This window comes from Cervus canadensis, chromosome 6 (assembly GCF_019320065.1).
Source record: "Cervus canadensis isolate Bull #8, Minnesota chromosome 6, ASM1932006v1, whole genome shotgun sequence".
Classification (NCBI taxonomy): Eukaryota; Metazoa; Chordata; class Mammalia; order Artiodactyla; family Cervidae; genus Cervus; species Cervus canadensis.
In genome coordinates, this window is record NC_057391.1 from 25,661,349 (window position 1) to 25,673,454 (window position 12,106).

A 12,106-nucleotide genomic window follows, 5' to 3' on the forward strand; every position below is an offset into this window, starting at 1 on the left:
TTGTTCCTGTTCGAATTGAATTGAATAAGGCTGCTAGTACATACTTGTTCAAAATTTTTTGTGATTTTAGCTTTTATTTCTCTTTGGTAAATACCTAGAAGAGGAATTGCTGGGTCATAAAGTAGATGTGTGTTTAAATTTATTTTAAAAGTGCCAGACTTTCTTCCAAAGTGGTCAGCATTTCCATTAACATTTGCTCTGCATCCTTGCCAGCAGTTTCAATTGTGATTTTAATTTGCATTTCCCTGATGGCCACTGATGTTGAGTGTTTTTTTCAATTGCTTATTATTATCCTTGTATATAGCTTCTTTTGTGAATTGTCTGTTTGAATCTTTTGCTCATTTTCTGTTGCGTTGTCTTGTTACTGTTGATTGGGTGGGGAAGATCCCCTAGAGAAGGGCATGGCAACCCACTCCAGTATTCTTGCCTGGAGAATTCCGTGTACAGAGGAGCCTGGTGGGCTACAGTCCATGGGGTCGCAAAGAGTGGGTCATGACTGAGTGACTAACACTTTCACTTTTCTTGGGAATTTTTATATATTCAGACCGCAAGTCCTTTGTCAGGCATATGTTTTATGAATGTTTTCTCCCAGTCTTTGACTTGCCTATTCATTTTCATAATGGTGTCAGTTTTATTGTATTTTTTCAACATTTTATTAAAAAAAATTTCAAACATACAGAAAATTGAAAGACTTAAAGTGGACACTCCAGAATCTGTCGTTAACATTTTATTACACTTTTCCTTTCACAACTTGTCTATCCATTTATATGCATTTTAAGTTAAATTGTGGATATCAGTTCATTTTCCCCCAATACCTCAGAATACATACTATTAAATAGAATTCATTATCTGTTTGCAGCTTTTTTTTCTTTCAAGTTAAACTTTCATACAGTAAAATACTCAACTTTTAAGTGAAGATTGACTGAATTTTGACAAATGCATGCACTTGTGGAACTCTTAAACTCCATGTCAAGATGTAGAATCTTACCAACACTCTGGGGAGTTCTCTTTTGTTCCATCCCAGTTAATCTCCACTTCCATTCCTCCAGAGGCAACCACTGTCCTGTTTTTTTTCCACCATATTACTTTTGCCAGCACTGTCCTGTTGGTGGTTTCATATATTATGTAGTCTTTTGTTTAAGGCTTCTGTAACTTAGCATAATGTTTTTGAGATTCATCCATATTGTTGTAGGTATCACTGGTTCATTCCTTTTTATAGCTGAGTAGTAATCCCTTGTATGAATGTATCAGAGTTTATTTACTCATTCTTCTGTGGGCTTCCTGTTTGGGGCTGGGTTTCCAGTTTCGGGCTATTGTTAATAACTGCTATGAACATTCTTATACAAGTCCTTCTGTGGGAATATATTTTCATTCACAGGGTAAATTCAGGGTGGTAAATATAAGGAGTGCAATTGTTGGATTATAGAGATAAGTACCAGACCCTTTTCCAGAGTGGTGAACCAGTTTGCGCTTCATTAACAATGTATGAAAGTTCCTTCCGTTCCACAGCCCCACCAAATTTAGTATTGTCCATCTTCCCAGTTTTATCTGTCATGCTGGCTATGGAATGGTATACCTCCTTGTTTTAGTTTGTTGGTCTTTAAATAGCTGTTTCTTATATCCCACCTTCTCTATCTAACCACTGTTCCTATACAGAACTTACACATCTCTTCTTTGACACTCTCCCTGCCCCCGTTTCTGTATTACTTTAACTTTGCCTTGAATTTTTTATGATCCCGCACTATCTACAGTCCAATCTAGGAGAGAACTATTTTAAACTTGCTGACCGTTATGGTACCAGAGCATTAAATTGGTAAATAAATTATACCTATTGTTGATTGACAGACATTTGTTACCTTCCTACTTGTTTAGTTTGGGGGGTTTTTTAGAGGGGAGAGGTGACAGGATAACATTTGTACATAGGGTTATATGTACAAGCTACATATAGATTTATAAACACAAGTAATTGTTTCTGTTCATTGACTATAAAAAATTAGGCACAGTTCAACTCTTTTTATAAAATAAATATGAAAAGGTAAGATCCCATTGGAAATATCTAGTGACACTAAAATATTAATAAATTTGAAACCTAGAATATAATACAGAAATCTTTGACAATCTGGCAGTTGTTTTAAGTTCCTTTGAGTAAATTAGTTGAGTCGCTGCCTAAGTGGTTAATATGGAAAAATCACCAAGGGCGCTACCACACCTGACTTACTTCTTTCTCTCAGAGAAAAAAATCTAAGTAGCTACAGGTCTTTTTTTTTTTTTTTTTTCTTGTAGTAATTCTCAGCCTTGGCTGCCTGTTAGAACCATTTGGGGGGAACTTTTCAAAGTCCTGTTGCCACGTTCTACTCCAGAGCAGTTATATCAGAATATCTAGGATGGGACTCAGGCATCAGTAGTTTTAACATCTCCCCAGCTGATTCCAATTTGTAGCCTAAGATTACAAGCCAATGTTATACAGGAACCCATGAAATAAAATTTAAGTAAGTGTATATGAGTTTCTTTTCTGTGAAACCTCTACGCTGACTAACATCAAGGGTATTGGCGATTTTTAATTTAGGCTTCACCATTTACAAGCTGTGTGACTTTGGGCAAGTTCTTAGCCTAATGTTTCTGTTTTGTGATGATTAAATGAGATCCTAATGAAAAGTTTCTAGTGCAGTGCAGTGTACAAGTAGGTCTTTAACAGCTATCGCCTTTGTTCTCTTTTGGAAGTGGTGTCTATTGGAATAAATGAGGATTATAAACCATCATTATTCTCTTTTAAATTTAGTGAAATCTTGTTTGTCAGGTGTTACTAACAATGAAATCCTATTACATTATTAACATGGAAATTAGCACAGAGCTCAAGTTACTGAACTCCTTCCTGTGTCAGAGTGCTGGGTAGGGCATCATACTCTGTTAAAGTCATCAACTGAGAACACAATTATCTGACAAAGTATATCAGGAGTTAAGTATGGTATCTTAAGTGTGTGCTGAAGGAACTATACACCTCTCCATCAGAGATTTTCTTGGATTGTTTTTTCTTTAAAACACAATGTTTAAACTCTGTACAAAACAAAAAATTCTTAACTCTTCCCGTTAAAAATATTTAGCTCTTTTAAACAAATTTGGACTTTCAGGGAAGTTAATGTCTCTTCTTGGGTGTCCTTGTGTACCCTACAACATCTTGAACTATGCCTTATATAAAATACATAGGTATTCGTTAAATATTTGTTGAATGAATGTTCTCATCTGAAAGATAAGAAAAAACATTGACTTGCATGACTGTTTTCAATATGCTTTGAAATAAAGCAACAACAGAAACTTACAAATAGTTGATTTTCTACCTTGATGTATTACCAGTCTTTAATGAGCTGTTCGCTCGTCTTTGTCCTGTGAGAGGTGAGGGCAGAGGCTGAGATCCTGATGTGCAAAGAACTTAAAGAAACTAGAGGGTGCGTACACAGTGGACAGTTTCAAGCATTCTTCCCACTCTCCGGTCCTTGGCTTCTCTGGGAAAGCAGCCTAAGCCATTCTTGTGATTCTCACAGTTTAATAACAAATAAGCAAGAGGTGGAATGCCTAATCCTTTTAAGTGAATGGTAAACACCACCTGGGAAGGCGTGTTTTCCAGGTTCCCCTCCCTTAGGGTAGGTCACGTGAACTGAAAGTACTTCCCGATTCCCTGCCCGGGTCTCCCGTGGGCAGTGATCGGAGTCAGAAAGGGGCGAAAGTAGACGGGAAGGAAACAAACAGGGAGAGCAGCGTTCTGGCTGTAGCGATGCCGCACTTCACGGTGACCAAGGTAGAGGACGCGGAGGAGGGGGCGGCAGCGCCCGGCTCCCAGGAAGGGGAGCCCCGTCCAGCAGAAATAAAAGCCCCGAGCCAGCATTCCCACGAACCAGGTGAGTACTCAGCTTGGGAGCTTTGGAAAACTGGAGGTCTCGTCAAAGAAATAGTAGCTAAAATATTCAACATGCCTCGTGAAGAATGGAGAAAAAGTATTGTGGTTCAAGTGCTTTTCAGTCAGCTGTTTCACTCCTTTGTATAGCTGATAACTCACATTCTGGTTTGTTTTTCCCCACAATGAGTTCAGTGTTCATTACCTACTGGTGAAACTGAACCGGTACCTGTGTATGAAAAGCGTTTTCAAGCAAAAAGAAAGGCACAGTTAGAGGCAATTTATGTGGAATTTAGAATTCGTCTTTTGCTCAGTTTAAATTATATCTGGAAAAGTACATCAACAAGGAGCATGGTTCAGCAGTTTTGTACAGTGGACTTTGCACTTGTACTTGTCAAGTTCTTCAGTATTTTGCCTCAGTTTTTACCAGTTAAAGAGTAATTCAATAGTAAATCATCTAAGCATTCTTGAATGGAAGAACAAAAGTACAGTAGGTAAATTATGGTGACTAGCATAGCTTCAGGTTTAATAAATTTGATGAATGTGATTATTCCTATTATTTTCTCTAAATGGTAACAATTACTCTTGCTGGGGGAATTGTGGCTTTGAATTTTTAACATGCCATTAAAATCTGAGTTAATATTATGGTATTAAATACAGCCATAGTTTGAAGCCTTTTATATTTTAAGTCTGTAACTTTCATAAATTTCAAAAATTTCTCTAGTCTGTGAATACAGGCAAAGGGAATAAAAGTTTCTTAAAATTCCTTTTGATTCCGTGATTCTAACTTTCCGCTAGCAAGTAAACACGTTCGTTGCTGTAACTGCTGTTGACTCTCTCCTGTCCTACCAAGCATTCATGAATTTTTAAGAATCTCTAACTTAAAGATAAGGCTTATCAAAATAAAGCTCCGTTTGTTTATCTTTCAGTTTTAGTGAGAGAATTTACTAGGGGAAGATAAGAAAGAAGGTTTTATGGAAACTCTTTTTCCTCCAGGTTATTTTTTTTTCCACCAGGGTATTTTTCATTTTGCTAAACAAATAGGGTGATAAGTTGAATTTAAGGTTATTTAAACTCAACAGGGAGTTACTGCATAGGAAAGAGAACTTAGTATTTTGTAATAGCCTGTAAGGGAAAAGAATACATATAAAAATATATAAACTGATCATGTTGTATAGCTGAAAATATAACATAACATTATAAATCAACTATATTTCAATTAAAAAAAAAAAAGGTCAACCCACATTGTACTTATACCTGATTCTCTGAAACTCTGTCAAAGAATTTGGGTTCTCTTTTGGGACTCTGTGTATTTGAAGCTGCGCTTTCTTTGTTGTTTGTGCTTGCTGCCCTTAGATTTTAATCCTTTTTAAGCTTTTGTTTTTGCTGTCGCCTCATAATCCCCCAAAATGCAAAGCGGTGCATTCTTCACTCCTGCTCAATTTTACTATATTTATTTTTACTATTTTATTATATTTGCTTATTTTATTCTATTATTTTGTCTTTACTGGTTCCATAATGTTTGAGGAAATCCACTTTATTCAGATTAGAACAGTGTAGAAATCATTTAATCTATTAGTAACCACCTAGAGAACTGGTGAAACATTTTTATAGCAACCAACCTTTGTAATAAATAATACTGCTAGGCTTAATTTATTTTCTTCTATAGTAATTGCTTTGGACAAGGAAGAAGTGACAGATATAATATAAATTGAATTTAATAAGGCTTTTTATTTTGGCATTTTCCATGACAGTCCAGAAGGTATCCACTTGAATGAACTGTTGTTTGGTAAGTGAACAATTGATGGAAATATATTTTCTAAATTGTATTTATCAATGTATGGCAAAAACCACTACAATATTGTAAAGTAATTAGCCTCCAACTAATAAAAATAAATGAAAAAAAATTAAAAACAAATAAATTGTATTTATCTTTTTTTTAATATTTATCTTTATTTTAGGATTAAATTAGAGGGAAAAAAGGAAGGCAACATATATGGGGAAAACCTCAAAGTTTTTTTTTTTTTTTGCTTAGGCAAAAAGCGTTGTTGAGGAAGATAGTGGTTGCAGAGCAGTTGCTTGACATATGATAAGTTATAGCCTCTTTTTCTTCTGAGTTAAAATCCTAAATTGATTGTGATTTTATTGCAGGTGATTCTCATACTAGCCAGTTAGGTAACTAGTCACTTTTTTTATGGAGTTTTTCTCCTTATTTGTCTGTGAAGAGAGAAAAATATGATGTACCGTCATATAAACTGAACATATTTGGAAAGCAGATCATCCCTTAAGATGTGTTTTTTAGAACATGAGATGTATTTGAACTAGATAATTTGAGATAAAATAGAATAGATAATTGTAAGCATAACCTAATTTTTAAAAAATGTTTATTTTTGAACTGTGGTGGGTCTTTGTTGCTGCACTTGGGCTTTCTCTAGTTGTGATGAGCTGAGGCTACTCTTTGTTGCAGTGCATGGGCTTCTCATTGTGGTGGCTTCTCTTGTTGTGAATCACAGGCTGCAGGCGTGCAAGCTCAATAGTTGTGGCACATGTACTAGTTGTTTTTAAACGTGGGGGATCCTCACGACCAGCGATTGAACTGGTGTCCCCTGCATTGCAAGGCAAGTTCTTAACCATTGGACCACCAGGGAATGCTAAACTAATTTTTAAAAGTACATTGTGGTGATCTTTTTGTAATGTAGAAAAATACCAAATAACTGTTGTACAGTATACCTGAAACTAATGTAATACTGTAAGTCTGTTCAATTCAGTCGCTCAGTCGTGTCTGACTCGTTGCAACCACATGGACTGCAAAATGCCAGGCTTCCCTGTCCTTCACTATCTCCCAGAGTTTGCCCAAGCACATGTGCATTGAGTCGATGATGCCATCCAACCATCTTATGCTCTGTCCCCCTCTTCTCCTCCTGCCCTCAATCTCTCCCACCGTCAGGGCCTTTTCCAATGAGTCAGTTCTTCGCATCAGATGGCCAAAGTATTGGAGCTTCAACTTCAGCATCAGTCCTTCCAATAAATATTCAGGACTGATTTCCTTCAGGATTGACTGGTTGGATCTCCTTGCAGTCCAAGGGACTCTCAAGAGTCTTCTCCAACACCACAGTTCAAAAGCATCAATCCTTCGGCGCTCAGCTTTCTTTATAGTCCAGCTCTCACATCCAAACATGACTACTGGAAAAACCATAGCTTTGACTATACAGATCTTTGTTGGGAAAGTAATGTCTCTGCTTTCTAATATTCTGTCTAGGTTGGTCATAGCTTTTCTTCCAAGGAGCAAGCATCTTAATTTCATGGCTGCAGTCACCATCTGCAGTGATTTAGGAGCCCAAGAAAATAAAATCTGTCACTGTGTCCGTTGTTTCCACATCTATTTGCCATGAAGTGATCAGACCAGATACCATTATCTTCGTCTTTTGAAATGTTGAATTTTAAGCCAGCTTTTTCACTCTCCTCTCTCACTTTCATCAAGAGGCTCTTTAGTTCTTCTTCACTTTCTGCCATTAGGGTGGTGTCATCTGCCTATCTGAGGTTATTGATGTTTCTCCTGGCAATTCCAGCTTGTGCTTCATCCAGCCCAGCATTTTGCATGATGTGCTCTGCATATAAGTTAAATAAGCAGGGTGACAATATACAACCTTGACATATTCCTTTCCTGATTTGGAACCAGTCTGTTGTTCCATGTCCAGTTCTAACTGTTGCTTCTTGACCTGCATCTGATTTGTCAGGAGGCAAATCAGGTGGTCTGGTATTCCCATCTCTTTAAGAATTTTCCAGTTTGTTGTGAGCCACACAGTCAAAGGATTTGGCATAGTCAATAAAGCAAAAGTAGGTGTTTTTCTGGAACTCTCTGCTTTTTCTATGATCCAACAAATGTTGGCTATTTGATCTCTGGTTCCTCTGCCTTTTCTAAATCCAGCTTTAAAAAACATCTGGAAGTTCACAGTTCATGTACTGTTGAAACCTGGCTTGGAGAATTTTGAGCATTATTTTGCTAGTGTGTGAGATGAGTACAATTGTGCGGTAGTTTGAACATTCTTTGGCATTGCCTTTCTTTGGGATTGGAATGAAAACTGACCTTTTCCAGTCCTGTTGCCATTGAGGAGTTTTCCAAATTTGCTGGCGTACTGGATGCAGCACTTTCACAGCATCATCTTTTAGGATTTGAAATAGCTCAGCTGGAATTCCATCACCTCCTCTAGCTTTGTTCGTAGTAATGCTTCCTAAGGCCCACTTGACTTCACACTCCTGAATGTGTGGCTCTAGGTGAATAATCACAGCATCATGGTTATCTGGGTAGTGAAGATCTTTTTTGCATAGTACTTCTGTGTATTCTTGCCACCTCTTAATATCTTCTGCTTCTGTTAGGTCCATACTGGTCTTTATTGAGCCCATCTTTGCATGAAATGTTCCCTTGGTATCTCTGATTTTCTTGAAGAGATCTCTAGTCTTTCCCATTCTGTTGTTTTCCTCTATTTCTTTGTATTGATCACTTAGGAAGTCTTTCTTATCTCTCCTTGCTGTTCTTTGGAACTCTGCATTCAGATGGATATATCTTTCCTTTTCTCCTTTGCCTTTTGCTTCTCTTCTTTTCTCAGCTCTCTGTAAGGCCTCCTCAGACAACTCTTTTGTCTTTTTGCATTTCTTAGGGATGGTTTTAATCCCCACCTCCTGTACAATGTTAAAAACTGAACATACATTCGTAAGTCAACTATACTTTAATTAAAAATCAGTAGTACATTCAGCTCTGCCATGCCAACTACTAGAATGCCAGTCTAGTAAAGCCCTACTTAATTTGGTTTCGAAGAGAAAGGCAGAAACTCAGACTTACGTAACATCTTTCTTGATTCCTTCTTTCTGGTCCAGCTTAGGTGCCCTCTTTATGTTTTCTCTGAGGCTTGTCCACAGAAATAGCCTGTATCACACTCTGGATTGTAATCACCTGTTCACTTGTCTCTCTCCCAAATACCCTGCCTATAGGTTCCTTGAGGGTAAAGATCTTGAATAATATTGTACCTCCACGTCCAGGTGAATTGCACACAGTAGACAATTCAGTGTACAGACTTGTTTTTTGCCTTTTTTAAAAAATTCACTTAAGCACATGTTCATGCCAGATGTTGTGCTTTTTTCCTAAGGCTACAAAGGTGAAGGAAGTGTAAGTTCTCCACCAAAGGCAGCAGGACGGCTCTGGACCCAGTTACCTGGCTTTGAATCCCAGTCCTACTAATTATTACTAATTAGGAGTAGCGATAATTTCTATTAATTACTGCTTGAGTAACTTTGGGCGAGTGATTTAAGTCTTCTTAGTCTTACTTTACTCATTGATAGAGGGAGTAACAGTACTACTTACTACACAGAGTGGTTGTGAATTAACGGGAACATAAAGCACTTGGCACTTGTGACACAGCGCTCAAAAACAAGAGCTACCTGAAACAGATCACCAGCCCAGGTGGGATGCATGAGACAAGTGCTCCGGCCTGGTGCACTGGGAAGACCCAGAGGAATCGGGTGGAGAGGGAGGTGGGAGGGGGGATCGGGATGGGGAATACGTGTAAATTATGGCTGATTCATGTCAATGTATGACAAAACCCACTGGGAAAAAAATAAATAAATAAATAAAAAAAAAAAAACAAGAGCTACCGACCACTTACTCTACTGTGATTAGTGGTTTAATAAGAGCAAAACTAAACCACTTTGGATAGCAAATTCTGGAGAAGACTATAATATTGCCTGGAGGGGACCCTGGACAGGTATTTCAGAAGACAGGACGTACTGATCCTATTTTAACAATCTTTTTTTCCACTAAACTTTTTATTTTCTATTGGAATATAGCTGATTAACAATATTATGATTTTGGGTGAGCAGCAAAGGGACTCAGTTATACGTATATATGTATCCATTTTCCCTGAAACTTCTCTCCCATCCAGGCTGCCACGTAACTATTTAGCAGAGTTCCCTATGCTATATAGGAGGTCTCTGTTGGTTATCCATTTTAAATATAGTGGTTGGCGCACTGATTCTTGAGGGGAGGTCTTGATGAGATTACAAGCAACAGAAACAGAAGGAATGAGGAAGGTTTAGAGCAGGTGGGAAACAGACATGTAAAGTAGTTTGCACATTGGGTGTGTGGTAAAGCAAGGGATGAGGCTACTTGGCAAAGTGTTAACCAGTTTTATCCTGTCCCCACTCTGGGATAGTGGGTGCTACTGCCTTTTTAAAGGTAATGAAACTGAGCTCATTGACCATGAGTAACTTGCCTAAAGCTACCTGCTGAGTAGTAACAGAGCCTGTGTTCAAAACTGATAAATTTTATGTGCTTCCCATCTCACCATGGTGCCAAGTCCTAGCTTTTGAAAAACAAGAGCAAGTTGTTTAATATCTTAAATGTGTGTGGGTCACAGGGTTTGATATAAACATTATGAAATCTGTAGTTTTTTTTTATAGGAACAGTAAAACAATTTTACTGTTTATTGCACTTACTGAATCAGGTATAAATGTTGCATTTATTCATTTATTGAAGGATAATTGCTTTACAAGTTAAAGTATTTCCATGAAATATTTGTTTCAGATCTTCTACCTCGCTCATCAGATTTCTTTTTTTTTCCTGCCACATTGTGAGGCTTGTGGGTTCTTAGTTCCCAGACCAAGGATTAAACCTGGGCCTCCACAGTGAAAGTGCAAATTTAGCCACTAGACCACCAGGGAATTTCCTCATCAGATTTTACAATGTCTGTGGATTTCAACATCTGAAGTTGCGTTCAGTTGATACAGATAGCAGATTGGAAGATTTCTAAGGAGATTTTCAGAAATGAACCCATAGCAGGAAAGAAGGAATTTTTTTTTTTTTTTTTTAAGAAAGGAGAGAAGAAGAAATGAAAGAGGAGAAGAAGGCAGAGAGGAAAAGAGGAAGGAAAGGAACAGTGTAAGATGGGTTGGTCCAGGAAGACAGAGTATTAAGGATGTGTGTGCATGCTAAATTGCTTCAATCATTTCTGATTCTGTGCAACCCTGTGGACTGTAGCCCTCCAGACTCCTCTGTCCATGAGATTCTCCAGACAAGAATATTGGAGTGGGTTGCCATTTCCTTCTCCAAGGAAGAGAATCTAATATTGGTATTGAAGAGCAGCTTCAAATATTAACTCTTAGTAACCCAAATTGCTGGAGAAGGCAATGGCACCCCACTCCAGTACTCTTGCCTGGAAAATCCCATGGACGAAGGAGCCTGGTGGGCTGCAGTCCACGGGGTCGCTAAGAGTCGGACACGACTGAGCTTCTTCACTTTTCATTTTTCACTTTCATGTGTTGGAGAAGGAAATGGCAATGGCAACCCACTCCAGTGTTCTTGCCTGGAGAATCCCAGGGACGGGGGAGCCTGGTGGGCTGCCATCTATGGGGTCGCACAGAGTCGGACACGACTGAAGCGATTTAGCAGCAGCAGCAACCCAAATTGCATGAGTTAAGTGAAGTTTAAATTTTATTAAGAACCCTCAAAATGTTAGATTGTAACCTAAACATTAGTTCTGCTTATGTCTAAAGTAGGTGATAAGGACTGTCTTTTTACTAACTAGTGGTAAAATAGACAACTAAAGAGCTTCCTTGTATTGATAAAATCTTTTCCGTAGTAAATAATTAAAAGCTTTTTAACTATTCACATGGGATTTTATATCAACCCAGCTAACACTTTCAGATCTGCATGTTTTAAAATCTCAGTGTCAAAAGTTTGTTTTTTTTTTTTTCAAAAGTTTGTTTTTAAACTCAGCTTCATGAGGCACGTTTTTCTGCGTCCCTGCCCCCGCCAGTATTCATTGTCAGAAAGACTAACACCTCCCTGAAACAACATTCTTTTCACCATGTTTTTTTACATATTCTTGAGACCCTAATACAAGAATACAAATTTGAGACTGACTGCTTTCAGCTCTGTACATCTTAAAACTTTGTTTAAATCATTAACCCTTCTTGGTCATTTTCATGTTATACTCAGACAGTGAAAGTGACCAACACTTTCATTCTCCATTTCACTGCTGTTATCACCATTTTTTTGTATATTGAGGGTTTTTTAGTTGAAGTATAGTTGATGTACAATATTATATGTTACAGGTGTACAGTATGGTGATTCATAATTTATCACTGATTTTCTTTTTTTTTTTTTAGAATCTAGCTCCCCAGATTTTCCTTGCTTGATGTACCAGCCCTCTTTGTGCTCTGCTG

General features: G+C 37.8%; 1 protein-coding gene across 3 annotated transcripts in view; it reads left to right on the forward strand.

The window, feature by feature from the left end:
* The window catches only part of SLC12A6 (solute carrier family 12 member 6), an 88,039-nt gene that overhangs the window by 17,796 nt on the left and 58,137 nt on the right, over positions 1–12,106 (forward strand). The window contains exon 1 of one of the 3 annotated variants that reach the window (XM_043471373.1): positions 3,315–3,893. The exons of the other annotated variants lie outside the window; for them this stretch is intronic. Coding sequence (XP_043327308.1) covers positions 3,770–3,893 — 124 coding nt within the window. The 5' untranslated portion in view covers positions 3,315–3,769. Of the gene's footprint in view, positions 1–3,314; positions 3,894–12,106 lie in introns of those variants that run through there. 3 annotated transcript variants of the gene reach the window in all.